A 27,812-nucleotide genomic window follows, 5' to 3' on the forward strand; every position below is an offset into this window, starting at 1 on the left:
GCTGTTGATCACTGGATTGTCTGGTCCAGACTCGATTATATACAGATCGACGCCATATAGCTGGAATATTGCTGGGTGCGGCGTAAAACATTCACACTCCTGTTGACCGGAATAAATTAATTTACAGTTTTAATCAGGGCTTGTCCTTTCACAGTTCACCTGTGTTATTTGATTTTGACAATTCAACTGCTGTAATAACTGATTGAACATGTATTTGTCTGTTGATGATAATCTATCCAGTGAGAGCAGTTCGATCTGTATCCACACGCTGAAGTAGCGGACAATGTTTGTGTTTCATCATGAAGTCCTTTAAAGTCAGATCAAGCTCATCACAACCCTACCTGCTGGCTTGTTTGTATTGAATCAATATGCCCGATTAAATGCTTGTTGCTGGCTGGCGACTGAAAACATCGCTTACCCCGCAAAGGGTTAATTATTGATAGGTGTGAAAATAAGGCCGCATGTGATCCCGACCTAGTTGTATATCGAGGCCTGTGTTGGAACAGATGGATATTGATTTTCGGTAGAGTCTATGCATGTCCTGTGTAAGCAGGAAATGCAGACATAGAAAAAGCCATCCATTGGTGGATTTCTTATCATACCACTTCAAACTCGGATGTGTCAACAAATGTGATTCGTCGGGACATGAATGTCACATTTTCTGATTGGTTGATGAGCTTGTCAACATGTCCACACCAACATGTCGCCTCGGTTCTGCGTATATGATAACCACAATCTGTGGTAGCAGCATTTCGTAAATAGAAGAACGTTGGCAAGGATGTCGGTGAATATGAACAATGATGACAGCGATGCCGATGAAGGAATTACTTTTGAAGCCAGAGAGCGAAGTTGTTGGGCCGGTTTTGCACGCCACTTTGAGATGTTTATCAAATGGCTTCTGCATCATGCAACAGGTAGTTATAGGAGTTATGACCTGGTTGATATGATCGAGTTAATTACCAGCAGCAGAAGGGAAAACAGCCAGGGCTAGGTTACCCCCCCAGAGCCATGTTGGAAAGATCAAGTCATTAACTGCTGGGTGACATTTCGTTGGGCAGATTCAGCATATGCATTTTGATAATTGTAAACACAGAACCTGACTTGTGGTGTTGTTTGAATCTGTTAGGGTGTTGGATGTATGCTACATCACTTTATGTCTGGTTTTAAGATATTTTGACGTTTTGAAGGAAAGTTGTTTTACATATAGCTAATATGTAAAATATTGATCAATATGTAAGTTTCGAAAACAACATGAAACTGGTTCTAACAAGATTAAACAGGACTTGTCCAGTTAAATGTTTCACGCGCCCATGTGTCAGGTGCTTATGCTTTCTTTGTCTATAATCTAAAAAAGGGAAGTGGGGTAGAATAGTGGTTAAGTGTTTACTCGTCACGCCGAAGACCCGGGTTCGAATCCCCACATGGGTACAGTGTGTCAAGCCCATTTCTGGTGTTGCCTACCATGATATTGCTGGAATATTGCTAAAAGTGGCTTAATACTAAACTCATTCACTCACTCATTTAATCAAAAATAGTGAGCCGTAATTAGTGCTATCAGTTGGCTATGCTTTTGATTGCGCAATTTCACAACTGTTTTTGTCAGGTCAGCAAAAAGTAAGAATTCAGTCCTTATTGTAAGTGCTGAATGCCTAGTATCTATAGCTTGTTTACAGTAACAAGTATCTTCTCTAATTGTGACTGTAATTTTGTTAATTTGATCCAGTAATATTCTTAACATTATTTTGCTGGGTTTGTTTGACAGTTGTATTATTATATTTTGTTCTACACTTATGTATTCACAATGGGCAGACTAATTATGAAATCTTAAAGTGAGGATAGTGTTCTGTTTGGTTATCCTTTATGTTTAATTTGTTCGGTAGAATAAATATTTTGTTGATATCTTATTCTTTAATTTTCTTGGGTGGTGGGGTAGCCTGATGGTTAACGCGTTCGCTCACTCCAAAGACCCTGGTTCGATTCCCCACATGGGTACAATGTGTGAAGCCCATTTCTGGTGAACCATGCCGTGATGTTGCTGGAATATTGCTGAAAACGGCATAAACTAAACTCTTTCACTTTAATTTTCGAAATATATAAACAAACAAACAAATAAATAAATGCTTTTGTTCCCTTGGTTCAGTCTTGTAGGTAATTGAAACAAGTGTGCACCTTTAAATAAATAAATTAATAAATAGATACATAATAAATGATTAAATGTGAATGAATGATCTGTGTAATATCTGCAGAAATTATGTTGACAGTATAAGCCGATAGGAACAGCATGAAATGTGAGTTGATATCATGGATGTGACTACGTGTTAATGCACGTGATGTGAGATATATCAATACTTTGACATATGGTCATGTCACGTGTGATAAGCAATGTATTCAGCTCTATGAATAACTTGGTCTTAAAGACTGATTAGGACTAGCTAATAACGTGTCTTTGCAAAGTTTATTTGGTCCCTCATAAAACAGTTGATTGGTCTTCTTATTCAAGTCCCTTAATAATGTTATAGAAAGTCGCAGCATCTTCAATCTTGTATTATGAAATGTAATTTTGACACGTGTAGAAAGACAGCTTGTTTAATGATGCACTATTACACTTGTAACTCTGGAATTTTGGAACTTGTGCTCTAAAATATTTTTCTATAGTTCATGTAAGAAAACAAGCCTCAAAAGCAATTTCTTGTTATCACAATTATAGAAGGTTGCTGTGATTGGACGTTGCTGATAGTAAATATTCGCTGTCGTGTGAACACTTCCTTATTCTGTGAGGGTTATTGTGTTTTTTTGTGTATGGGAAGATTTCATTGTGGAAGATTGCTGCTTTGAGCGTGGGGAAGGCCATTGATTCTTGCCCTGACAAGGGACACGAGAATGTTGCAGCCGCTGTCAGTGCTGTCACGGGCTGAAAACTGTTGCATGCTGGTAATTAGTTTGACGAGTCCGCGAGAAATAACTTCAGCAATCTTTGAACCGTAATTGAATAATGACCACACTAAAGAAACTAACTGAATTACGGAGATATTTTGGGCCATGTAAATTGCGGTTCTGATAAGTTTGTTTCGGAAGTAATGTAGTGTTTTTCGGTTAGTTCACACATTTCAAAGGGGACAGGTTATGTGTGGTAAAAGGTTGTGTTTGACCTTTTTCAATAAGGGTTGATGTCAACACAATGTACCATGAAGCATGGAGGTCAGACAGTAGTGATATTTGTTTTATTCGTGTGTAGAAAGAATTTGATTTTGTGTTCTTTTCGTAACATTCCAACAATATCACTTTTGTTTCCTCAAAGATCAGCAGGTTGTGTCCATTGAACATTTTGGGAAGAGAACTTGGGGTTTGGGTAAAGCAATGCTATCCTTTCTCTCTGATTTGTTGGGGCATGTACGAATCCTTTCGTGAAGTTGGATGGGAAAGTGAAAACTGACCCCCTCAATCTACTCCTGCAGCCACAAGTTTGAACCGAGATTCTCAAAACATTTATCAGGGTTTTGCCATCTTATTACTAGTTTCATTGTATTTGTTCCCTAAGTCCAAAGATTTCACAGGTTACTTCTGTTGAACAAAGTGTGATCACTAAATGTTCGTTTTTAAGCAATGGTGGCAGATTTTAATCTCGGGGTCGCTGGTGTAGCCTAATGGTTAAAGCGTCCTCTCGTATCTCTGAAGACACGAGTTCGATCGCCACATGGGTAACGTGTGTAAAGCCCATGTCTGGTGTTCCCTGCTTTGATATTGCTGGAATATTGCTGGAATATTGCTGAAATATTGCTGAAAGCAACATAAAACCATACTCACTCCTTCACTACATGCCATCTAATGTTAATTGGAGGACTTTGAATTTAATACAAGAAATTTTGAAACCTGAACAATTTTGTGTTTGGAGATGATTTGTATGAAAGTAGAATTGCATTGAAAGAAGTAAGCCGAATTTACGTAATTACTGTTATGCATTAGAAAGATACTAGAAATCATTTGAGGCATGCACGGTCTTATATTTCTACTTGTGGGATCTTTGTTTTTTGTGTTATGTTTTGGGAACTGGTAGAATTTTAGTACATTAAAGGATTCCAAGTTAAATATTTGTTGTTATTTGGGCAAGTAAAAGTTTCAGGTTATTTTCAGTTCTGTTGCTCATTATGTGCTAAAACTGCTGAAAATAGAAACCGAGTGGTATACATGTTACAGATCTCTTTCATTAAGAGTGGAAATATTCAGCATTCAGAAGTAGTATTTTATTAGTAAATTATTCACCTTCTACATGTTTTAGTCAAGTTGAGCAAAATATGTTGACAAAAAAAAAAAGAAGAGAATTATTGCTTCATAGTTTAGGGATTTTCCTTGAGTCCTGTATTTGAGTGTCCCTGGGACTCATTTCTTAATTTTCAGGGGTCCTGGACAACAAAATGGGGGTCCCAGACACTTAAATATTATTATTGATACCATATAATATTCAGTTACTGTTATTGTATTGTGATCATGATCATCACATTGTTACAGTAATTAAATTGCAAATGATACCATAACCCAGCAAGTAACAAGCTCAGTGATAACTTATTGTTACAGTTACTTGATTGAAATTTTACGAAAAGTATTTGGACTTTTTCTGCGTCACCGTGGGCGCGCTATTAAATTTCGTTGCGTCCATTGTTGATTTTTATGTGTATAGGATGCAGGAATTTGTGTCCTGTAAACCCCTGCTAGTTTATTCAAAGTCATGCGAAATATTTGACTATGTGAAAGATGTGCCGCATCTGTTATCATTGAGGTGGTTAATATAGCAGCTGTGTTATCGACTGTCTGAGTCATTAACCACCTGAGTATTATCGTGATATACATACCTACATACCTACATAATGTATAATATTATACCAAAGGGAAACACGTGCCGTAGACAGCTATCAGTTTGGATGCATGTAATCTGTATCGTATCTTCCACTAGATCATTGATAAGAATAGTGACAAGGATGAAATTGATTAACTAGAACTAATCAATATACGGGTGATGATTTTATGGTGGCTGATGAAAGTGTTACGCACAATTTGAAAATGGTTAAGTTGAAAATATGTTCATTGAATTCTTAACCAATGAATTGATGTGGTTCATTGAAACTGTGCAAGCTTTGGAGAGAAATGTAAACGACAGAGTGCTTGAAATTCATCTTTTGAAGTTTATCGTAAAGACCAGGGTGCCATTCTACAAAACAACCTTACTGGCATGACAGTCATAAGTCTATGTTACGGTATTGGAGCAGGGCGTGACATTCACCCAAATTCTCGAACCAGACCACAGGACCAATAGCTTTTAGAAATCACTGGTCCTTACAGATTCTTACTGGTCCTGTTAAGGGACTCTTATTGACAGCCTCAAATATCTACTAGACTGTTGGGATAGCACTTATCAAAGTTTCACTGGTCCTGTCAACATTTTGCTAGACCCGAGCCAGTGGGATAGCGTGAATGTCGAGCCCTGTGGAATGACGATCACCTTAGCCCTAACATCACTTTGTACGATGACACCCAGGTGTCTGTGACACAGATGAATGTTAAAAACTAAAGACAGGAAGGAAGTTTGCAGATTTAGGAATAAATGTTTATTGAACTAGTTCACAAAAAGGACGTGCTACCGAGTAGCCATACTTAGTCATCAAATGTTGATGGTAATTGTCGTAACCCACAAATAAGTTTCATCATTCCTTCCTGAGGAGGAACTGCATTTTGTGGACCTTACACATGTCAAACCCATTTGAATCTTGGATTTGTATGATTATGTTTATAAGTCTTCAGTACATACTCCTACTCATGGATTCTGCCTAAGTGGTTACTGTCTTAAGACCTGCTGTGATTTAACTGAAATATTGTTCAAAGCAGTATTCAACCAAACTAGTCATGAAGATCCTGGTTAGAATTCGTCTTTAGCATCCCATGCTTATCATAAGAGGCGACTGACAGGTTCGGGTGGTCAGGCTCGCTGACTTGGTTGACACGTCATCATATCCCAATTGCATAGATTGATGCTCATGTTGTTGATCACTGGATTGTCTGGTCCAAACTTGATTATTTACAGACTGCTGCCATATAGCTGAAATATTGCTGAGTGCGGCGTTAAACAACAAATAAACAAACAAATGATTTCGTTTTGAATTTCGTCATGTTATTTTGAACTGTCCACCCATCATTATGTGCATCCAAGCCACTCCCTTTACAGGACTCCATTTTAACTGTGTTATTCAGCAAATATGAGAGATGGTTGAAGTGCAACAAGGCCAATCATGGGATGCTGTTGTATTTTTAGATCTGCATCATCTGCTTGAATTTCAGAATATCATATTTCCAGGTCTGTTGATTAAATTGTGATGCTGGAAATAAACTTTAATCTTTAATACTAATTTCCTTCGGGTCCTCAAGTGGCACCGTGAACACTGTTAAGTGAAATGTTCATTTACTGGTTAAATCAATATGGAACTGAAAAGAGATTGATCGTCTTGGTGCTCAGTCAGATGCTGGTTTCAGAAATTGATTCATAGACGTTATTGTTGTCTCTGTATAGATTTTCATGTATCGTTTCACTGGTTGCCATGCCAACAGGTGTTGTTTTTATCTAGGTTCATGCACCTTTTGTTTGAATGGTGATTTTCTTTTTGCTTTTTAGTGTTTGATATCAAAAAGGTCACCATGTGAATTGTATACTGAATTTGATTTCGTGTTTTGGAGAAAGCATGTTTTTGTTGAGTTCTGAGAAAGGTAATGTTTTTGTTAATGAAATGTGTTTTTGGTTGCTTTGAACAATAGGTTTTCGCTGTTTGTGATGTCTTGGAAACTGAAAATATGTTTTATTGAAACTGTTAAAGGGATGCCTGGATTCACAGTTGTGGGAATATATTGATTGCATTTTTTCATATTTTCATTTTGAAACACAAATAAGAGGATTTGATGATTTTTATATTATTAGTTATTACAAATGTTTCTAACAAATGACACTTTCAAGAAAAACATTATGTGACCATGATGGGTTTGTTTCCACCTGCTTACAGGCTAAGGAGATAATTACAGGAAATATTGATTGGAAATGTCATGAAATATAGGAAATGTGTGTCATCAATACTATTTTGTCATATGATGAAATATAGCTTTAATGTGAACACATAATGCACAAAATGCTTTTATCCATGGTCTGCTACTAATTTATGTTACAAATGCTGTTTTTGTTCGTAATCCATGCACAAACATGTCATCACTAAGTGACATGAGATATGTGGTTTTATTTCTGAATTTTTCTGCATTTTTGCTAAAAACTGTTTTAAAAACTGTTGATAATTGATAGAGATTTAGTTAACGATTCATTCTCTATGACCTATAGCGATATCTATCCCCATTTATTACTGATATCAGGGCTGTGGGGTAGCCTAGTGGTTAAAGCGTTGGCTCGTCACCGAAGACCCGGGTTCGAATCCCCACATGGGTACAATGTGTGAAGCCCATTTCTGGTGTCCCCGGCCGTGATGTTGCTGGAATATTGCTAAAAGCGGCGTAAATCCAAACTCAGTCAGTCAGTCAGTCAGTGTTACTGATATCTCTTGTTCACACGTGAAACTCTCTTTGGGAAGATATTTCCAGAATGCGTATCAGAGACACTGGAATACCTTGATGTAGTGATATCAGTCTAATGGCTTGAATAGATAATAATTGACTGTGCCACACAGCGTGTCAGATATCTGTTTTCGAACGTGCTAAATATGAAGACATCTGTTCAGCTGTAACAGTATCTTTGAAGCCGAACAGAAGCAGAATTCATGAATATAAGAAGACCAGGCTTTTGTTGTGAGGGTCGCAGGCTGGATGGGATATTGTTTATATTACAGTTTATATACAGTTTATTTTGTCAGAAGGTGTGTCATTTCATGTTATTAGCACAATTTTTTTCATTTTTGTTTTTGTCAACAAGGGTAGTAATCATGGTTAAGCCTTTAAGTAAATGTGGCTGAGAAATGGATAGTTATGTGTGTAACAGATTATTCACATATTCATTCACAAATTGTCTATTGTGTTTTGAGCATATCTATTAGGCATTAAGGCCATGTGGCCAAATGTACAAATAGTTGACAACATTTTCCAGTTTCCTTCCAAGACACTTAATGGATAACATCTTTTTTATCATTTTATCAAATATTTATGATACTTATAAAATTCATAGTTGATATTATTCTGTATCATATCAAGAAATATGATAAAAAAAAGTTGTCATCCATATAGTATCTTTCATGAATTGTTGCTCACTAAAATGGCAGTGAAACATATAAAGTAGGGCTGCTGTGGTGGTCAAATACATAAAATATGAACTTGCATTCTGTATCATCTATATATTTTGTGGAAGTTAATTTAAAGAATAATTTAAAGCCCATTTCGGGTAACCCTCGCCTATTTCTGGAATATTGCTAAAAGCGGCATAAAACCATACTCACTCACTCCATAACTGGCTGATATATTCTAACTCAAATAATGCAAAACATAAAGTTGGTATGGTATGGTATGGGTATGGTATGGTATGGTATGGTATGGTATGGTATGGTATGGTATGCCCCCCAGTGAGATACGAGGAGTACTATACACATGATCCTCATGAAATCTCCCTGAGTTCCGCTGTCCGACATCTGTGCTGTAGACGGCTGTGGCATGTTGTTGTAAACACACCACAATGTGAATACAGAATGTGGACCATTATATCATGTCATGTCGTCCCGGTGCTTATGATTATTCATCGTCGTCCCTGTTGTTTATGTTTTCCTTGTTTGTTTTCCTGCAGGGTCGTCGACGGTGTCGCTGAAGAAACCACGCAGCAGTCGTGGTCTGCTGAGTTCGTTCTTCTGTTGTTTCGGGACAAACAACAACAATAACAACAACAATGCCCAGAACCACTGCCAAGTGCCTCAATCACCAGAAAATGGCAACCCTAAGGTATTTAGTCACACTTTGAGAGGAAATCTAAGGAAGAATATCTTCCATTGCGTCAGTCTCCAGAAAATGTGCCCATTCTAAATTCAGAAAATGGCTAATAATCCTGAAAATGGCCCATTGTCAAAGTTCTCTATCCCAATCCCTGTGCCAGTAATTATACTTATATAAACACCATAAAGGCAATTCTGGGGCGGTATATCTCACATACAAACATGGACAGGTAGATTAGCTCCCCAGTGCCTGAATGAGCAGAATATGGCAACCTAAAATCCTAGAATGTAATAACATAAACACAATATGTAGCACATAAACCTTTGAGACTGTTATATCCTGGCTGACCAATGCTACATATTGCCTACATAAGCCAGTATTCAACAATAAAGTTAGCTGATATGCTAGATATTGGCTTTTAAGCCTGGACATAACAGTTCAAGCATGTAGACATTACCGTTACAGTCTGGATGTAACACTCATTGTTACATCGGTATTAACCAGGCAACATGTGTAGCATCTCTTCCCTCGTATTCATATTGATTGGGCCAGTCAAGTTAGACAACAGCTGTCTTGTGTTGTTAATATTGTCCAAGTTGTCTGGCTCAAAGTTTCCCAGTGATGCTTACAAGGCCAGAATATACACTGATTTGTCCTCTGTCCTTGGTTCATGCTGTAGAGTTATTGACCCGTGAAGATCCGGGGTAGAATAGGTCTTCAGCAACCCATGTGCTTGCCATAAAAGGCGACTATGCTTGCCTTAAGAGGCGACTAACGGGATCGGGTGGTCAGTTTCGCTGACTTGGTTGACACATGTCATCGGTTCCCAATTGCGCAGATCAATGCTCATGCTGTTGATCACTAGATTGTCTGGTCCAGACTCGATTATTTACAGACCGCTGCCATATAGCTGGGATATTGCTGAGTGCGGCGTAAAACTAACCTCACTCACTCATTGTAGAGTTATTGAATATTCTGCATTATACATGATACACCCACCATGGTAGGGACGGATGTTGTTGCAGTGATCACGATCAATATGAATGTAAAATCAATGTAATGGTCTGATAACCAGTTACTATTAGTGCGTCAGTTTGATTAAAAGGAAATGTATATTTGAATACATTTTCTATTGTCCTGCTGGAATACAAACGTCAGTGTAAGGTGTTTTCCTTGTCAGACTCTTTACGAGCCATTGTTTTGGTTTCCGCTGCTTTAAACAGACATTTACACAGGAATGTGTAATGTCTTCAATCAGAGCCCCAGATAAGCCGTGTACTTGCGTAATACTGTTTTTAAAATAATAAATTTTGAGTATCTATTTTCTGTCGCATATTACAAATGAATTTATCATGATTCTATAACTATAGTCGACAGTGATATTTATAAAAACTACAAAAATCGTAACAGACCACAATGTGGCTAATTTCATTCCCCATTTTCCGGCTCGTGGTCCTTTTTTTAGATCTGGCAAAGTAGAAGAGACGTTTTGGTTTTATATTGTTCTGACACTGTACCAATACCTGCTCAGTAATTGTGATTGTTGGTGACGACATGAGAAGTATTGGCATCTATATTTATGGAAGGCATGACAGTTTAGGTTGAGGGAACTCTTGAAATAGTATGTAGTAAAGCAGAATGTTTTTATACCATGGTGTCATTACAAAGCAGTTCACTATTGTAGTTATTATAGGAAGAGTTGAGGACATACATAGAATATTCTTCATATCTAAAATTATTTGTATTTATCATGTTTAACCCATCAGCAGGATTTAAGGATTATTCTATTGATAACAGTAATATTTCAAGCACCTGTTACTGTTGTAAAATCTGGACAATAAGTCAGAAGCACATTATTATTGTAAGTTACAATGACTTTTATAATGTAAACATGTCAAAGCTTCATGGAGTCATATGAGACCGACACAAACAGATGTTGTTGTTTTTTATAAGGCTAAGTGTCACATTGAGCAAAGTAAATCTGACTTCAGAGCTCCAGATAAGATTTAGCTCATGTGGGTACTGTAACCACTGTATTTTTTGGAGTGGGTATTATGAATGTTGAGTGGGTATTTCATTTTCCGTTACCCACTGCTATCAAATATGTGCGTATTTCAGTCATTTTACTCACCTAAGTATTATGTCATTGAGTAAGTTTACTAAGCAGGTATGTTCTGCCTTATGTAATCAAAACCAACTTAAATATAATGGAAATGATTTCATAAAAAATCACTCATCCTATACTGACAGTACAACACTTGTCCTATACTAACAGTACAACTTGATAGCAATCGATGTCTTTTTCATTACGCAAGCGATTTTTATAAATATATTCCGTACGCATTTGTTTTAAACTTGTTGCGTATCTAACATTTTAAATGCGTAATTGGTACGCAACAATTATTTTTTCAATGCGTAATTGGAAATTTTCTATGCGTATTTTACCCGGATACGTAGCTTATCTGGGCCTCTGTGACTTGTTCTTCAGTAGATTGTTGCATGTCAGGGGCAGACAACTCTAACTACATAGAGTGTAATGTGTCTCGTTTCCTCATTGTGTTACATCTTGAATATTCATTGCTTAATAATAAGTGATAGCCATCTGTTGATTTGGTAAACAAAAGGATGGGAAACAACAGTATTTGTTTTTGAATTATTGTAAATATGTTTGGCATTTGTTTCAGCCGATTGAGAAGTACTTGTTACCTCCAGTCCGGAACATGGACACAAGCAAGAAATGCGTTGTGATTGACTTAGATGAAACGCTGGTGCATAGCTCATTTAAAGTAAGTGTGACTGATTCACTGGTTCTTTTGTACAAGGATACGATTAACATGTATTATGATGTAACATGTGTGACCCATTTATGGTGTCACGCTATGATATTTGCTGGAATATTGCAGAAAGTGGCGTAAGACCGTACTCTCCTACTCAATCACTTTTAGCTCAACATTTTAAGGAATCTATTTTGGTGAACAGGCCTTTTCAAAATAATATCAGAAGTGTGAAAACTTGCAGTTTGTTTAATTTACAATCACTGGCCTGCTGGTAATAATATAGCATATGTTCCATCAGATCATTCTAATGTTTTGTACCTTCCTTTTCAGCCAATCAGCAATGCAGACTTCATAGTTCCTGTGGAAATAGATGGCACAATACACCAGGTAGGTACACACAACATGTGGCGTCATGTCATGCTGACGACTTGGGTTTGATTCCCAACATGGGTTGTTATATGGATCCAAGAAATGTGGTTGTTACATTGTTTCCAGGAGCACTAGTTGATACATTGTTTCCAGGAGCACTAGTTGTTACATTGTTTCCAGGAGCACTAGTTGTTACATTGTTTCCAGGAGCACTAGTTGTTACATTGTTTCCAGGAGCACTAGTTGTTACATTGTTTCCAGGAGCACTAGTTGTTACATTGTTTCCAAGAGCACTAGTTGTTACATTGTTTCCAGGAGCACTAGTTGAGCACTAGTTGTTACATTGTTTCCAGGAGCACTAGTTGTTACATTGTTTGCCACTCCAAATATGTTAAAGGACATGTTGACTGAAGGCTCAATGTTTACTTGACTTCAGCCATCACAGATCAACTGAAATATGAAAAATGTATGTAGGGTGTTCTTTTACTTCCTTTCAGTAGGGGGTGGTGGGGTAGCCCAGTGGTTAAAGCGTTCGCGTTCGCCCGTCACGCTGAAGACCCGGGTTCGATTTCCCACATGGGTACAATGTGTGAAGCCAATTTCTGGTGTCCTCTGCCGTGATATTGCTGGAATATTGCAAAAAGCGGCGAAAAAGAAAACTCACTCACTCAGTCCTTTGAGTAGTTGTGACCCAAGAAGATGTGGGTTAGAATTAATCTTCAGTAGCCCATGCTTGTCGCTTGGGGGTCAGGGTCTCTGACTTGGTTGACACATGTCATTGTATCCCAATTGCGTAGATCGATGCTCATGATGTTGATCACTGGAATGTCTGGTCCAGACTCGATTATTTACAGACCGCAGCCATATAGCTGGAATATTGCCGTGTGTGGTGTACAACTAAACTCACTCACTCACTGCCTTTGAGTAATATGTGTAGGTTGTAAGTTGACATATGGAAACAGCCGTGACTCTGAAATTTTGAAGCCCGTGTTAGCGGTTTGAATGGAAGCTAAGATGTGTGGATTGTGTGAAGCCCATATCTGGTGTCCATTAAAATTGCTGGTACATTGCTAAAAGTGACGTAAAACTATAATCACTCACTCTTTCTGTATTTATTTCTATGATGTAAAGACACTAGTGTTTATATGAGAGGTTCATGTTTCAGGTGTACGTGCTAAAACGTCCATATGTAGATGAATTCTTGCAGAAGATGGGGGAGATGTTTGAGTGTGTGCTGTTCACAGCTAGTTTAGCAAAGGTAAGAATTAGGTGTCTTTGTCTCATGAACCTGTAGGTTGATAGTGACTCATATACAGAGATACCAACCACTCCGATTTTGGCAGAGTTACTGCGATTTTCAAATACAAAATCGGTTCTCCGATTTCTCTTTAAAAAACTCCGATTTTTGAGAAAAAATTATGAATTTATTTTTACAGTATGCAATTTCGTAAGTCACCGGTGATTTATTTGAGTGAACACTGGTAAAAGCATTCAGAAGTTTAGCGTGTGATCCTTTGGGTGTCGATTGTGTATATTGCGTGTTATTGATGTTGAAGTTTCATAAAGTTTTTCCGAATGCATGTCATAGTGCATATGAAAGTGAAACAAAATGGTAGAGCCGACCACCTGCTCACCCCCAACTCGCACCTTTGGTGCTCAGGCCTGGATTTCAGCCAGTCATGACTCCGTTTTCCTTAGATTCAGGGTTGGCATCTCTGCATATACCACTCAAAACAGTGAAGGACCACAGGATTCTTTCAGATTAGTATTGTAAATAGCAATCCTTAGTTATTTTTGAATAGGGGCTGTGGGGTAGCCTAGTGGTTAAAGCGTTGGCTCGTCACGCCAAAGACCGGGTTTGATTCCCCACATGGGCACAATGTGTGAAGCCCATTTCTGGTGTCCCCCGCCGTGATATTGCTTGAATATTGCTAAAAGTGGCGTAAAACTAAACTCAGTCAGTCAGTATTTTTGAGTAGTGTGGTAGGTGGTGAAGTTCAACATGTCTGCTTCAATACCTACCTCATTTACTGGCAATAATCAAATTCATTTTAGGGCCTTGGGAAGAAATTGTTTATAAAAATTCAAATTGTATTCAGTAATTGTGAAATTGTTAACAGATTAAAAGTTTGTAAAACTATAATGCTCTGATTTAATCTGATGATACTGTCTGATGAAAAGGTCAGTGTACCCTGCTTCTCTGGTGGCTCCCGTCACACACACATGCAAAGGCATGTCAATAGCTCACCTGGAAAAAACGGCAGGTATATGGTAGAGGTCAGAATAGTGAATAGTACAGAGCTACAGATAACTTTTTGGGTCATTGAGTTATGTACTCGCTTGTGTTCATCTCAATTGGGTATCCTAATTTTTCTTTGAGTAACCAAATAAATTGTACCCACCTCACTCAAACTCAGTTGGGTATTTTACACTTTCCCATTTACTGTTAAAATATAATAAAGTTCAAATGTTTGTTTACATGTTTGTTATTATGTTTGATCTCTAATATGAGAAACGACAAGAAAGACTGCAAGTTGCCAAGTTCATGTGCTGAAATAGAACCTCTCAATATACCTGTTAATTTTTCCTTATCCTGACTCATGCTCTTTTTGCTTGTCTTCTTCTTCTTGCGAACATAGTGGAACACTTGTATCTCCCTAATTGAAGCTCCCTTCAATTTAAAATCACTAATTAGTATTCACCACGAGTTACCTCCTTTTCACAAGCGCGGGAACGAGGGCGCCACCTCTACCCATGTGCCTCACTCTCTCCTTCTTCGCCCAGTGAGCTGGACGTGAGAGCGCCTGTGTCTCCCGACACACTATATCCTTTGAAATATATTTAGTTAGTTACCTCGTATAGACATCTATAGAGGTTTAGCTAGTATCCTTCAACGATTATATATTGATATTTAGTGGTTTTTCTACAGTTTATTCACGGGACCTTGCGTGTTTGTTTCAGTGGATTACGTTGATGAAAATTCTGTACTATTGCAGATTCGTTTTTATGCTGCTGCTGATCCGCCTTTAATATGATGTGCGGCCATGTTTATTATATTCACATTGCAGTTGCGGTACTAATTTATCAATTCTACCTTTTTATTAATATTTACTTTCGTTTGCTACGCTGGCAGATAGGTCGGCGTATGCAGACTCTAGTATGACTGATACACGGAACCCTAAGCCAGTCTACTGCTGTTGGCCGACTCCCCTCCCGTGTGGTGTTCGCTAGAGTGGTGGAGAGGTGTGGGGCGTAGTCCGCCATCTCAAGAAGCATCCTGCTTCCCCAGACATCCCATCGTCGCAGCAGAAGACTAGAGGGTTTTCTACCAGTACATCAAAGATTGACCGATGTCGGCTCAGATCAGCATGCAGCCTGATGTACCAACGCCAGATATGTCGATGATGCGTCCTGAGGTCCCATCATTACCAACACTCAGCGCGGGCGTCGCACACCCAGGGCAGCGTCGACCTCTGAGGGAGAAAATCAGCGAAGTCTACTAGGACTTTCTCAAGCGAGATTGTTCCAGCCGATGACCTGGACCTCTCGATGATCAGCTGATCATCATCCCGGCGTGCGCCACAAGAAGCGACCCGGTGACAGCTAGCGACATCAGCAGAGATCACCATGCAGCCTGATGCCTCTACACTGATGTCGGACGATTTTCGGTGGACCCCTCCATTAACACGCCAGATAAAGCACCGGCGACCTGCGTGCAGACCATCCCAGAAGACATGATGCGACAAATTATGAACATCATGGAGGACCACTATATCTCGCGGTAGCAGGGTCGAACCTTAGCGAAGGCTCCAACGTGAACAGCACCCCAGAGGCACCCCCGTCAGCGTAGCAGCCAGGGCGATGTCACCTTCGCTGAAGGAAGTCACGGACCACCTTGGCCGAAGGACCTAGATGTACAGCCAGCGAGAAGGCCTTGGCGGAAAAGGACCTAGATGTACAGCCTTCACGGCGGAAAGAACCCTAGATGTACAGCCTTCATGCGAAGGACTTAGCGAAGGCAGGATAGATCATCACCTTATGCGGTTTCATCCCTAGATGTGGACTCGGACCATCAGACATCACGGAAGCCTTCGCGAAGGTCATATCGTCGTTCCCCAGGACCACACGACTTCTGAATATGATAAGATGATCCATGCGGCCCTACTTAGGCAAGCTCTTCGCCGATCCCACATCCTGTTAAACACAGAGGCTGTTCCGCGAAGCAAGCTCATATATATATTTATATATATATATATATACTAATCGGGCTTTGACTCGACACCTTCGAAGGTCGCGAAGGCTAAGTGGCTCAAAGTCTACTTCACCCAGAAGATCTAGAAGGGATGCTTGAGAACTTCGCGAAGTCTCGGCGTTCACCGAGGAAGTCTCCTCCAAAGGTTTCCATATACTAGCCACTGCGTCATATATAGCTACTTTCGTCCAGTCCGTTCAAGGCGTCATAAGTTGATTATCAACTGTATGCCAGATGCCGTCTATAAGCCCTCTGGCGAAGATAATTGCTCAGGCTATTTACAACACAGAGCGTCGCTGTATTAATAGTCAGCGACATTTCATAGATCTTCACAGAAATCAACTATTCGGTATAAATTGCTAATATACAATCCCGGACGGCGATCACGATTATCTACATGCGTGACCATTACGCATATCTGCAACAATTCAATATCGAAATTGAACAGCAGCCTTGTTACAGCGAGTATAACTCTTAATCGTCAAAGTTTCTGAGAAGAAATATGTACAACAAGTTCAGCGTTAATTCTACAATTATGACGATACATTCATGTATACAGTCTACAAGCTCACAACTTGCAAGTTGTTTTATACCCTTATATATAAGGAAGTCGAATTATATTCAAAACTGAAATTACTTTCCGCGACAACCAGGAAAATAACCTACCCAGCATAAAATTACAGAAGCGAGATATTTGGCGGAGGTTTTCAGCGATTACCATTAACCCTCGAAACCGTGGTCACTTTCGGATAACCGGGGAAGCTACGGTGAAGACCGGCGTTTATGCTAATATCAGCGGCGACAAGAATTTATTCAAGGTGGGTTTTCCGCTACACCGGTGACATCACAGCGGGTATTATACAGAATCAAAATGCCTTGTTCTGATTGGACGCGGAGGGACAAGCGACCTACACAGAGGTCGATCTCAATTCACAGTTCAAGACTTACGTCTGAAGTGACAACTATATATCAGTGAGCGAGCAAGCCTCATTACAGTCAGTTAACCTGAACATTCATGATTAGACTGCCTTTCTTCAAGTTAGAGACCTCCCTGTCAAAGTTAAGGCGAGGGATCGGCAGTCAAGCGATTTTACATAAAGTTCAGCGAGGACAGACACACCTGGTTGTGCACCTACATCGTCAAAGGACTTATGGCGAATTACCTAGGCGAAGATACAAGTGGATCTAAATCCACAGCGTTTTCAGACTACAGCTGAATTTCATCAGCGACTAACACAACTAGATGGTTAGTAAACCTACTAAACTTCTGTTTGGAGAATAAAGCGAAATTTCACAGCCCAACCTGGGGATATGAATATAGTGCTCATTAAAGGTCACATAAACCCTAGGGGTACAAATACATAAATCACTAACTGGCATCGTTATAAATGAAACCCGTCATTAAAACTACTCATTTCGACCTTTAATTGACTTAAATCGACCTTTTTGACAACAGTGCACAATTCTCACCCATGAGAGCGAAATTTCAACCAATCAGCGGTAGCCTCTGTGGCGTCATATGAGGAATAGCTTTGAGGGCCGATGCAGAATTCATCTACATTTTAGGGGTTAAATTATCTTGTTTACAGGCTTGTATAAACCTGAAATCGTGACAATTGTTGTGGAAAATGAAAGCTATATGTTCTCACAATCTACTGTCATTTAATTTTGTCTCCTGCTTTGCCTAGTTTCCGAGTTACAACTTGTTTTCATAGGCGATTCTGTCAAAATCGATTGGTGTCGTTAGGCCCTATTTGTATAATGACTGATCCAAATTGATCCCATTTCTGTGTTTTTTTTACCTCGATATTTAATCATGTCATGTAAAATCTGTTTTGTATTCTCAAAACAGTGTAATACCATAAGTTTTCACATGCAATACAGCAATTAATACTCCCTTGTTGTAACCCGTGTTAGGTGGTATAAACCTACACATGTTATTTGTCATCATTCACTTGATGGTCAGTTAATGAATTTATAACAGGTATAATTAGTGGTAACACACTTAGATTACCGACAAAGGTTCCCATTTGGCATTTCTTGTGTCTGGAGTAAATATTCAACATTATAAACATCGATCAAAGGATTAACCGATAACACGCTGATTGATTAATTACTTTTATCTTACACAGCGGATTGTCAAAGGTAGTGTTTATGTATGTAGATTTACTAATCTATACTGAATACACTCTGTGGGTGTGCGGTGTCTCTAGCGTAAAAACAAGCGTCCTTCTTTCAAAGGATTAACCGGCAATACATTGATTGATTGCCCATTATTGGCTAACTAAATTACTGTTTTTAAAGAAAGGCGGACATTATGCAATTAGTTGCCAGGTGTGCTATCTTGGGTGACCAATGAGACTATACACCAATACCTGAAAAGATTTATCACTTTTTATATATTAAACTGTTAAAAGACACATCATTTGGAACAGTTTTGTGGATATTGATGGATACATTCCTCGAACAAGGTAATGGCCTGATATTGTTCCTATAACTTTAATCTGTTTTAATTTTAATATTTGCATTTTGTTTTATTCATTTGTAGTAGCATTCAACAGAATCATTGTTTTAGCCGTGAAGTGTAATGAGACAGACAACATGCACTAGGGTGTGTGTCGCGAATTATGATTCACATTGGCAAACTATAAAATGTCTAGATATTACAGTTCTGTTATAAATTCACTATAAGTATCAACAGATCGTCTGCTTTTTATTTAGTTTCAAAATGCATACAAAGTATGATAATAAACTAATTAGGATTATAAGACCAAATATAAAGAGGCACATTGACTAGTATCTACATACTGGTGAGTGGACATTAACCATGGGAATGTAGCAAAGAAATTTATCGGCGCAGTATTGTGACTTGACCCCCACCTGCGGCTTCCGTGGAAGAAATGCGTTATGTTATAAGTTGTGTCATGCAAAATCCGTTTGGTTATGATTCCAATACATATTTAACTTCTGAGTAGAAAGTAGTCTTGATTTTCTAGCAGTGAAAACAAACTATAATCTCATTAATTCTAACAGATTTTTTATTTTTAAAAATGAAATGACCCTGTGGGAACATCCAGCCAGTCTGAGGATAAATGGTATTTAGGTTTGTTTTCACCCGAGTTACAAAATCAAAACTACTTTCTACTGATAATAAAATATGTATTTTATTGATAGCCAATAGGATTTTGCATGACATGCCGTATATATAACAATTTCTCTAAATGGCGAGCGTGGAGTGTCAATATAATACTACTTACAATATTATTGTTACTTCGACCACAACCTCACTTCGAGGAAGAAATCGTTATGTTACAAGTTGTGTCATAGAAAATCTTTATGGTCATCAATCATATGCATATTTTACTACAACTAGTAAGTAGTTTTGATTCTTTAACTTCCGTGAAGCGATCTGAACACAAGTAAGATATCGTTTCAGGCTTCCCTGGCAGCTAAACCGCACTCCACAAAACATAACCCATTTAGCGCGAACTGCGGGGGTCCTGTGGAAATCTGTGCATGGGGACACCATCGCCCGACCCCTAGAAGCAATTGGCGACAAAGCAGCGATTAGGCATGTAAATTACGTTGATGTCGAGAAATCATCAAAATGATGGCGTGCTACACATTTTCTATACAACTAACTGAAAATCGTTCCTCATATGGCGTCACTGCAGTGCTCTGGCGACAGGGGATTCGTAACCTGTCTGTGGTTTTAGTTGGTGGGCGAGTGGAGTGCAGCAAAACCAAACTCACTCACTGCCATGTCATCTCGCTCCCGCTACTAGAAAAGGGAGGTAACTCGCGGTGAATACTAATTAGTGGGATTTTAAACTGAAGGGAGCTCTAATTAGAGGATACAAGTGTTCCACTATGTTCGCAAGAAGAAGAAGACAAGCAAAAAGAGCATGAGTCAGATACATAAAATATCAATTTTAATTCCAAAATTACATTTTTATCTATTTTTGTGTATGCATGTAAGATCAAATTTATTGAGTATTTTAAAACTCAAAGGTAACACTTATATTTATTTATGTAACAGTAGTCTGTTCCTCTGGGTATATATGCTTATTTCTTCCCCATAGGGGGCGGTGGGGTAGCCTAATGGTTAAAGGGTTGGCTCGTCGTGCCGAAGACCCGGGTTCGAATCCCCACATGGGCACAATGTGTGAAGCCCATTTCTGGTGTCCCCCGCCGTGATGTTGCTGGAATATTGCTAAAAGCGGCGTAAAACCAAACTCAGTCAGTCAGTCAGTCTTCTCCATAGTTTAATATATTTCTGTTTTTTCTTGTGTTTATTTATTGGCAGGTGATATTGCTGTTATTCCTTTAGCTTTTCCATACAAGTGACATATGTTACTGTAGTTGTATCTTGCCCACAGTTGATATTGCTTTATATTCCCTACTAGTAGTTCTGCTATTTCTATCACACACACGGTATATCCTGTGGGTAACATTGTTATTTGGTGTCCGCAGGTGCCTGATGACATATTTCCCCTATATTAATTTTGTTTCTCTAATACACACATGATATTGTAATATCCTGCAGGTAACATTGTTATTTGTTGTGTGCAGGTGCCCGTTGCCTCGTGGTTTGATGACATGTCTGACACTGAGCTGCTGGACCTTCTGCCCTTCTTTGAGAACTTGTCACGAGAGGACAGTGTATACACAGTGCTCAAAAACAACACAAACTCTCCTGCCTCCACCCCACCCTCATAGCGAACTGCCGCCTGGCAACACAATAACTTAACAAAACTCGTTTATGCAAGTTTTTATTATAAATCAGTGAATGAAAAGTGTGTGAATGATCAGGAGCGCCCAAGAGCAAATGTGAAATTGGACACTTGAAAATTTACACATACTTATCTACTCTGCTTAGAAAAAAAAACAAGAAAAAATACAAAAAATGGCGACATGCTCAAATTTTCTGCCTCGCACTCATTGGTTGTGATGTATCACATGACTCATAAACCAGTGTTTGGTTGGTGAATAAAGAGGTTAGTTAAACCAAGAGTGGCCTGTGACAATCGAATCTTGGGTTGACGAAGAGTCTGTCCAGATGGAATGAGAAAAGGAGACATTAGTAGTGACGGAGATTCCCCCTGCAGCAGTAAAATAGCGACCTAGCATCACTTGCTCCGTCAGTGGATAAGCAGATTGTCCACTATGACAGGGATTAAGTTGACTGTGTCGACTTTATCCCCATCCTCGCATCCACGTCTGAGCTGGCCCGGAAAAAATAACCAGTACACGACACACCATGAGATGAACTACAGAGGTGAAAAATGGTGTACAGATCAAGGGAGACAACTTTGTTGTGGCACTGGGCAGGAGAATTTCGGCACTGAGGAGGACAAAGAAAACTTGGTTGGCTGTTGTTACAAGGAATATCATTGGCTGCTGATGGTCATGTTTTCATCGGCTGATGTACCAGGACTAATCAAGTGTTTGTTGCCAAATGTTCGTGTTCAACTTCAACTAGTAACATAAGGTGCACAACTGTTTTAATTTCTAGCTTACAGTTAATTGTAGCGCTGCAAGTTCAAATCATGTGATATAATATTCAAGAGAAAATAATTCAGACTACTGTTCTGAATTGAAGAAAAATGGCAAAAATTGTTAAAAACTAAAAATGAAACAAACAAAAAAAGTTTTTCGTTCTCCCCTTTTTCACTCTGTGATGAGCTTTATTCACTTCAGGGCTCTGCCCCATCCATCACGTGCAATGAACTCTTTTAATGTGTAAAGTTTTAACTATCTGAAACTGAATGATCTTTAACTTGTTTTAGTGAAGTAACATTTGTCATGCATATGTGTCATGTTAAAGATGAAATGTTTATTGATGGGTTACTAGGCAACACATGACTCAATGTTCTAGTGTGTTCTCATTCTATACTGTGCGCATGCCCACTTTCTCTATATTGCCTTGCTCACAGAACTGATGGCTAAATCCACAACAAATATGAAAACAGCATTGTTCAGCATAGCTGAAAACAGTAGGAAATAATTGTATATACTTGTTTATGAGCTGAAAAAACAACATAGTTTTACATAGAAATAGAGACAATATTTTACATGTTTATACATAGGGATAAAGAAACAACATTGTTTTACATGTTTATAAGCATGGAAATATTGACATTGTTTTACATTTTTATCAGATTCCAAGGCTATATTGTGGTTATTTAACCTGGCAATATAAGCAAAGACATCATTCTATCTGTACTACCTACCAGTCCGGAGGATTTCTTGGAAAATGAATCTTATAGAAATAGATTGTATTGTAGATTTTTTTCAAAAATATTTTTCTTGGCAATGCCAGTTTTAAATATTGAGCTTTCAGGGTCCAGTTCTATCCCTGATTGAGGATATTTGTATTCAGTGTCAACTGAATTTGATTAAATAAAAGGTATGTTTTCATTTTTGTTGTGGGCATTGCCATCAGAATGAAAATGGCAGCTATCTTTAAAGTTTGATCAATTGTCTACACAAGCCTGTTGAGTTGGAGTATATATATGCGCCTATATAGAAGTCGTCTACAGATACTGTTATGCTGTGGGTTTTAATTTCTGTTGATTTCTTACCTAGCAAGAATGGTGTTAGTATTGAAATAAGCCATGTTTGTGACACCACTGATGTATATCAACCAAATCGGCATCTCCACCCCTAAACCCTATCCTGAAACTTACATTGTAAGAAATGTATCGTTGAGACAACTAACCCAAAACTTACACCAGTTTATTGCAATCTGGGGGTTAACTTCATGAGCAAGTAAGGTAGCTAAGTTGTGGAAGAAGGCAAATGGTCCTTTCGACTGTGCTCTGGTCGAGTATACTATTGCTTCTCTGCAGTACAAATAATAGCAGGTTGTAGTTGTCAGCGGGTGAGTCGAGGTCATAGCTGCTGTTAGTTATCAGGAGCTTGCGTTTTGAGAAACATTTCTCGGCTGTCACGTGTGATCACTTATCGTAACATATTTTTGTTTGATGAGCCACGATGTACTTAAATGATATCACTTCACTCAAGATTGATAGTAAATCTTTGTTTTCTCGCATGGCTGATTTTAGGACATTCAAGTTTGGTTCTTGTACTGGGAAAGAATGTATCCCACACTGGCTTTCAAGTTTGAATGTATACATAGTATTCTATGCTTGGTGCTTATGAACCATAACATCTATGAATGATTTTCGTTATACACCAACAGCATGACGTTCAGGTTGATAATGAAGTTACCCATATTTTGTTGTTTCACGTAGACCTAAACGAAGCTCACTGTAATATTGGCGATACTTGATTCAAGAACATCACATGATAATAAAAACATTAACTTTATTATTATACCTACAAGATGATGATGATGATGATGATGATGATAATGTTACTCAAATCATGGCATTATTTTTAGGCGTATTCTTATTACAGATTCAGAATCTGATCTTTATGACATGCATTTTAGACGTTGTTAAGACATATTTTTACTCGAAGAAACCAACTATTCATGACTCGAAGATTTGTAGAATTTTATGAGAGTGTGTTTATCAATTGTATATAAATTAATTATTTTAGTTTATTTCAGTTTCAGGCTGTTGATGAAATTTTCATTTTTTTGTAAAGTAAGATGAGGGCTTGTTAGGCTATGAACACCTAAAAGGTACGGTGACCCTCATTGAAACACTCAGATTGCTGGGCAAACTGTACCTACATGCAATGTCACTTACAGAAGGAAATTATTTTTGCTACTTTTGAAAATAATATATATATGCTTGTAATATAACATTGGCCTTGTCACAAGCTACTTTTTACAATGCCAAAAGGGCAGTGTAGATGTTAAGCTTGAAACAAGTGTTGAGGTTGGCCTATTGTACATGGAGTTGATGTGTGTACAGACTAGCGGAAAGAGTATATGAATATACATGTATACATATGTAGATAATGTTATATGCCAGTGGTGATGCATATAGTGTACATGCATGAAACACTTGTGTCAGTCACCTCTGTTGTTTGGATCAAAACACTCCCCTTAACCCACCTACTTCTGTTGTACCATCTTGTTTCCTACCCTGGCAAATGTGAGTCGGTGATGTACGTCGGTAGATCTTCACTCCTGTCAACATTTTCATATGGAATACTTGTGGTGTATACTGAATGTTTGTAAAAACAAACAAGGCCTTTAGTTTTTTTGCTTGATTTGTTTTCTAGGGTTTTGCTGATTATGGAAAATGTTTTTGAAGTCAATGCGTTTACCTGTTTTGAATTAATTGTTTATGACTTTTTCATGGTTGTTGAAATATGTTAATTGTAGTGAGATGATTACAAATTACTTAACTCTTTAAGAAGAGCTCATTGGATTCATCATTTTTGCTGACTGAACAAAACTGTGAGCACAAATGGTCTGTTACTGTTTTGAAAAATAGTTTTGATAGATGTTTATAGATTTTGAAGAACGATGTCTTCCATGAAATGAACTATTTTGCAAAAACGTTAAGTTACTTGTCAATAATGGCTAATTTGGTTAAGTCTATGAAACTATGCCTCTTTGTGTTGAGATCTGAGGACATGTCTATCAAAAGGTACATCAGGTGAACTCCGAGTGTACTTTGACTGCCCAATGTAATGGAAGGCGGAGTAGATTTTTGAGCCTGTCAGGAGTCTGAAATGATGAGGCTTCATTTTTGTACCATTTTGATGCTGACATTTTTTACAAACCCACACGGCACACATTCCTGCATTCTGAGACACAAGAATTTCTGAAATGTCGACAAAAGTATGAAACAGCAGGACTAAACTTTCTACTTTTGAAACTCGTGTTAGTTTTGGCAGATGAAGTATTTTCTAGTTTCAGTGCCTCACTCGTGCTGAGAAATCAGAAAAGACTCCACCCTGATGCGGACTAGTTGATTGAAAGTTCAGTTGATGCGAGCTCGTCGAGATGTGTCCTCAAATCTGTACACAGAGTGGTGTTGTGTCAGAGTGTAAAACCTGATTTTCAAGAGAGTAAAGGCACGGTTGATTAATTGTTACATAGTGTCAAGTCTTGAGGTGTTCATTCATGCAAATATGTTGCATGGCTTGAATGGAAAATATTCTCGCACCTTCCTTACCGTTATAAACATAATAATTGTGCCATATGACTACCAAATTCCCAATTTCATTTAATGTGGTTACTATATTTTGATATAAACTGCGTGTGGAAGCACCTGTTGGTTTGATGAATCCCCATTACGATGGCCTAATATTAAGTAGTAGGTAATGTTAATCAAATGGTTTGAACCACAGCTTCGGGATGACATTAGTGATATGACTTCACCTTATGCAGAGGTTTAACCTCAGGTTTGGAGGGGCGGTGGGGTAGCCTAGTGGTTAAAGTGTTCGCTCGTCATGCTGATGACCTGGGTTCAATTTCCAACATGGGTATAATGTGTGAAGCCCATTCCTGGTGTCCCCCACCGTGATATTGCTGCAATATTGCTAAAAGTGGTGTAAAACCAAACTCACTCACTCATGTTTGAATGATCCAGTGGAAGAGTTGCCTACCTTATCCATACCAGGATCTGCAGGTTGTGTGTTTGAGTCCCCAAATTGCCCAGAATATGATCATGTTCTATCCCAACCATGTTTATAGGATTCACAAACATGATGGTCTCACCAGCTAGAACTTCAGCTCTCCATTACACCGAGCTCATAGATAGTGAAATATCTCAAATTCCGTCACTACAGCATCAAACCCTAATCCCTCACTCACTTTACCAAAGGAGACACATCTGTGAACATCTTTGCTTGACCTATTTCCCAATGTCTGCTGTATCTATTGACCCTCTACGACCACCCTCTGTTCTTGTGTATATCTATAAATGTATCTCACATTTACCTTTGTTGATGCTTCTAATGGCAGTTATATGTGTATTATGTCCCATTATGGAATTGTAAATAGACCCAGTTAAGCATGTTTTGATCATAACCTTTTCTGCTTCTAGAGCCTTACGTATTTATTTTTTGCAGTTACATGTATATAAGGGCTTTGCTTTCACTAAACCATTAATATTGTAAGTTGGCAAGATGAACCCGCAAGGTGTTATCAATTCAATTCTTCAAGTCTGAGTGCCTCTTGAAAGTATCACACAAGGTATAATAATTTTCAGAAATATTGCGAGATCAACATTTAATCCTAAATGTAGGTCTATGAGATGTCCTCATGGTTTAAGTGTTGGCTTGTCAATCAAAGCCCAGGTATGTGTGGAAATCATTCTTGATATTTAAGCTGTTATTTGAATGATATTGCTAAAAGCAGAGATGAGAATGGGTATTAATGAAAAAAGAGGAAAACAAGCCAGGGGTGTTTGGGGCCTCAGGTCCCCATGCCAGATCCAGTGACCCCAGCCCGATCAAATCCACGGAATTCAGTAGATCCACAGAAAATTCTCATCCCTGTTAAAATGGGTTCAAACCTCACTGACTTGTGTTTAATGTTAGAAGTTACAATTTTGCGTAATGGAGTTTTCGAAATAGTTATATCTATTATGTTCTGATAATACGTGGTACTTGTTTGGAGAAAAGACCTAATTGAAAGAATATTTAAATTTAATATCAGATATCGGTAGGTGTCTTGGTATCACTGCACAAACATATCACAGGGTTCTTGTACTATAAACACGACTGACATCAGTGGCGTATGTGAATATAGCAAACTGTAATCTCTTTAGAGAGGCTGGCAGCCGTATATTTGAGAGATTACGGTAACTGTCATATATATTTATATATATGTGTATGTATCTGAAATTATCTACCTGAATAATCAGAGGTATACAATATTCTTTCATTACCCAAAAACGTTTTTTCATGAAATATGAATTATGAATAACACTTCAGTTTGTGACACTGCTTCTGAGGAAATTAGAAATATCACGGTTTGGACAGATTCACTTTGTGTACCTGTTTCTAAAAACTGTTGGATAGCAATTCAAGTGGTGCTCTGAAGATTCTAATCTAATAATGCTGATGGTATTGTTTGCTCACCCTGTCTGAGGGTTTATGTGAGCCTATGTTGAGGTGCAATGTCGGTCTCTCAGGATCATATACATTTTTAGTCATCATCTAAAGCAAAAAAAGTTTAATGTTGAAAACAATTCATAAATGGTCACAGAAACATCATTTCTAGATAATGCTCATCCTCGATAATCTCCAGGGTATACGTTACGATCACTCTCCACTATACCCTGGATGCATCCACAGCTTGGCCCGATGATTTTAATACCTCCCTTTGCTGGCTTTTTATCCAATCAGGTGTCTACGATGGGAAGTTGAGCGAACCATCATAACTCACTTTCGCTTCTTAAGTTATCTAACCGTTTAAACTTGGCAACACCCGGGTTGATTCAGAGTGTAAGCCCATTTCTGGTGAAAGAGGTAGAAGGAGTTCTTTACATCAGTCAGTCTTTTTATCTAACCGCTTAAACTTGAAAGTT

General features: G+C 38.4%; 1 protein-coding gene across 1 annotated transcript; it reads left to right on the forward strand.

Moving 5' to 3' along the window:
- Positions 1-677: 677 nt before the first annotated feature.
- LOC124288517 (CTD small phosphatase-like protein) lies at positions 678-27,126 on the forward strand. Its single transcript, XM_046725039.1, has 6 exons — positions 678-914; positions 8,810-8,961; positions 11,637-11,738; positions 12,060-12,116; positions 13,264-13,356; positions 20,923-27,126. Exons 1-6 carry the CDS (start codon positions 779-781, stop codon positions 21,067-21,069), a joined length of 687 nt encoding a protein of 228 aa, XP_046580995.1. The 5' UTR covers positions 678-778; the 3' UTR covers positions 21,070-27,126.
- The last annotated feature ends 686 nt before the right edge of the window (positions 27,127-27,812 follow it).

The sequence above is a fragment of the Haliotis rubra genome, unplaced genomic scaffold (assembly GCF_003918875.1).
Source record: "Haliotis rubra isolate DU_JTF1 unplaced genomic scaffold, ASM391887v1 Scf42, whole genome shotgun sequence".
NCBI lineage: Eukaryota > Metazoa > Mollusca > Gastropoda > Lepetellida > Haliotidae > Haliotis > Haliotis rubra.

What these genes read in the sequence shown, in the direction of transcription:
- LOC124288517 (XM_046725039.1), top strand. Translation starts at nt 779, where the DNA reads ATGTCGGTGAATATGAACAATGATGACAGCGATGCCGATGAAGGAATT. An exon ending in GCTTCTGCATCATGCAACAG is followed by an intron (nt 915 to 8,809) that starts GTAGTTATAGGA and finishes GTTTTCCTGCAG; the next exon opens with GGTCGTCGACGGTGTCGCTG. An exon ending in CAGAAAATGGCAACCCTAAG is followed by an intron (nt 8,962 to 11,636) that starts GTATTTAGTCAC and finishes CATTTGTTTCAG; the next exon opens with CCGATTGAGAAGTACTTGTT.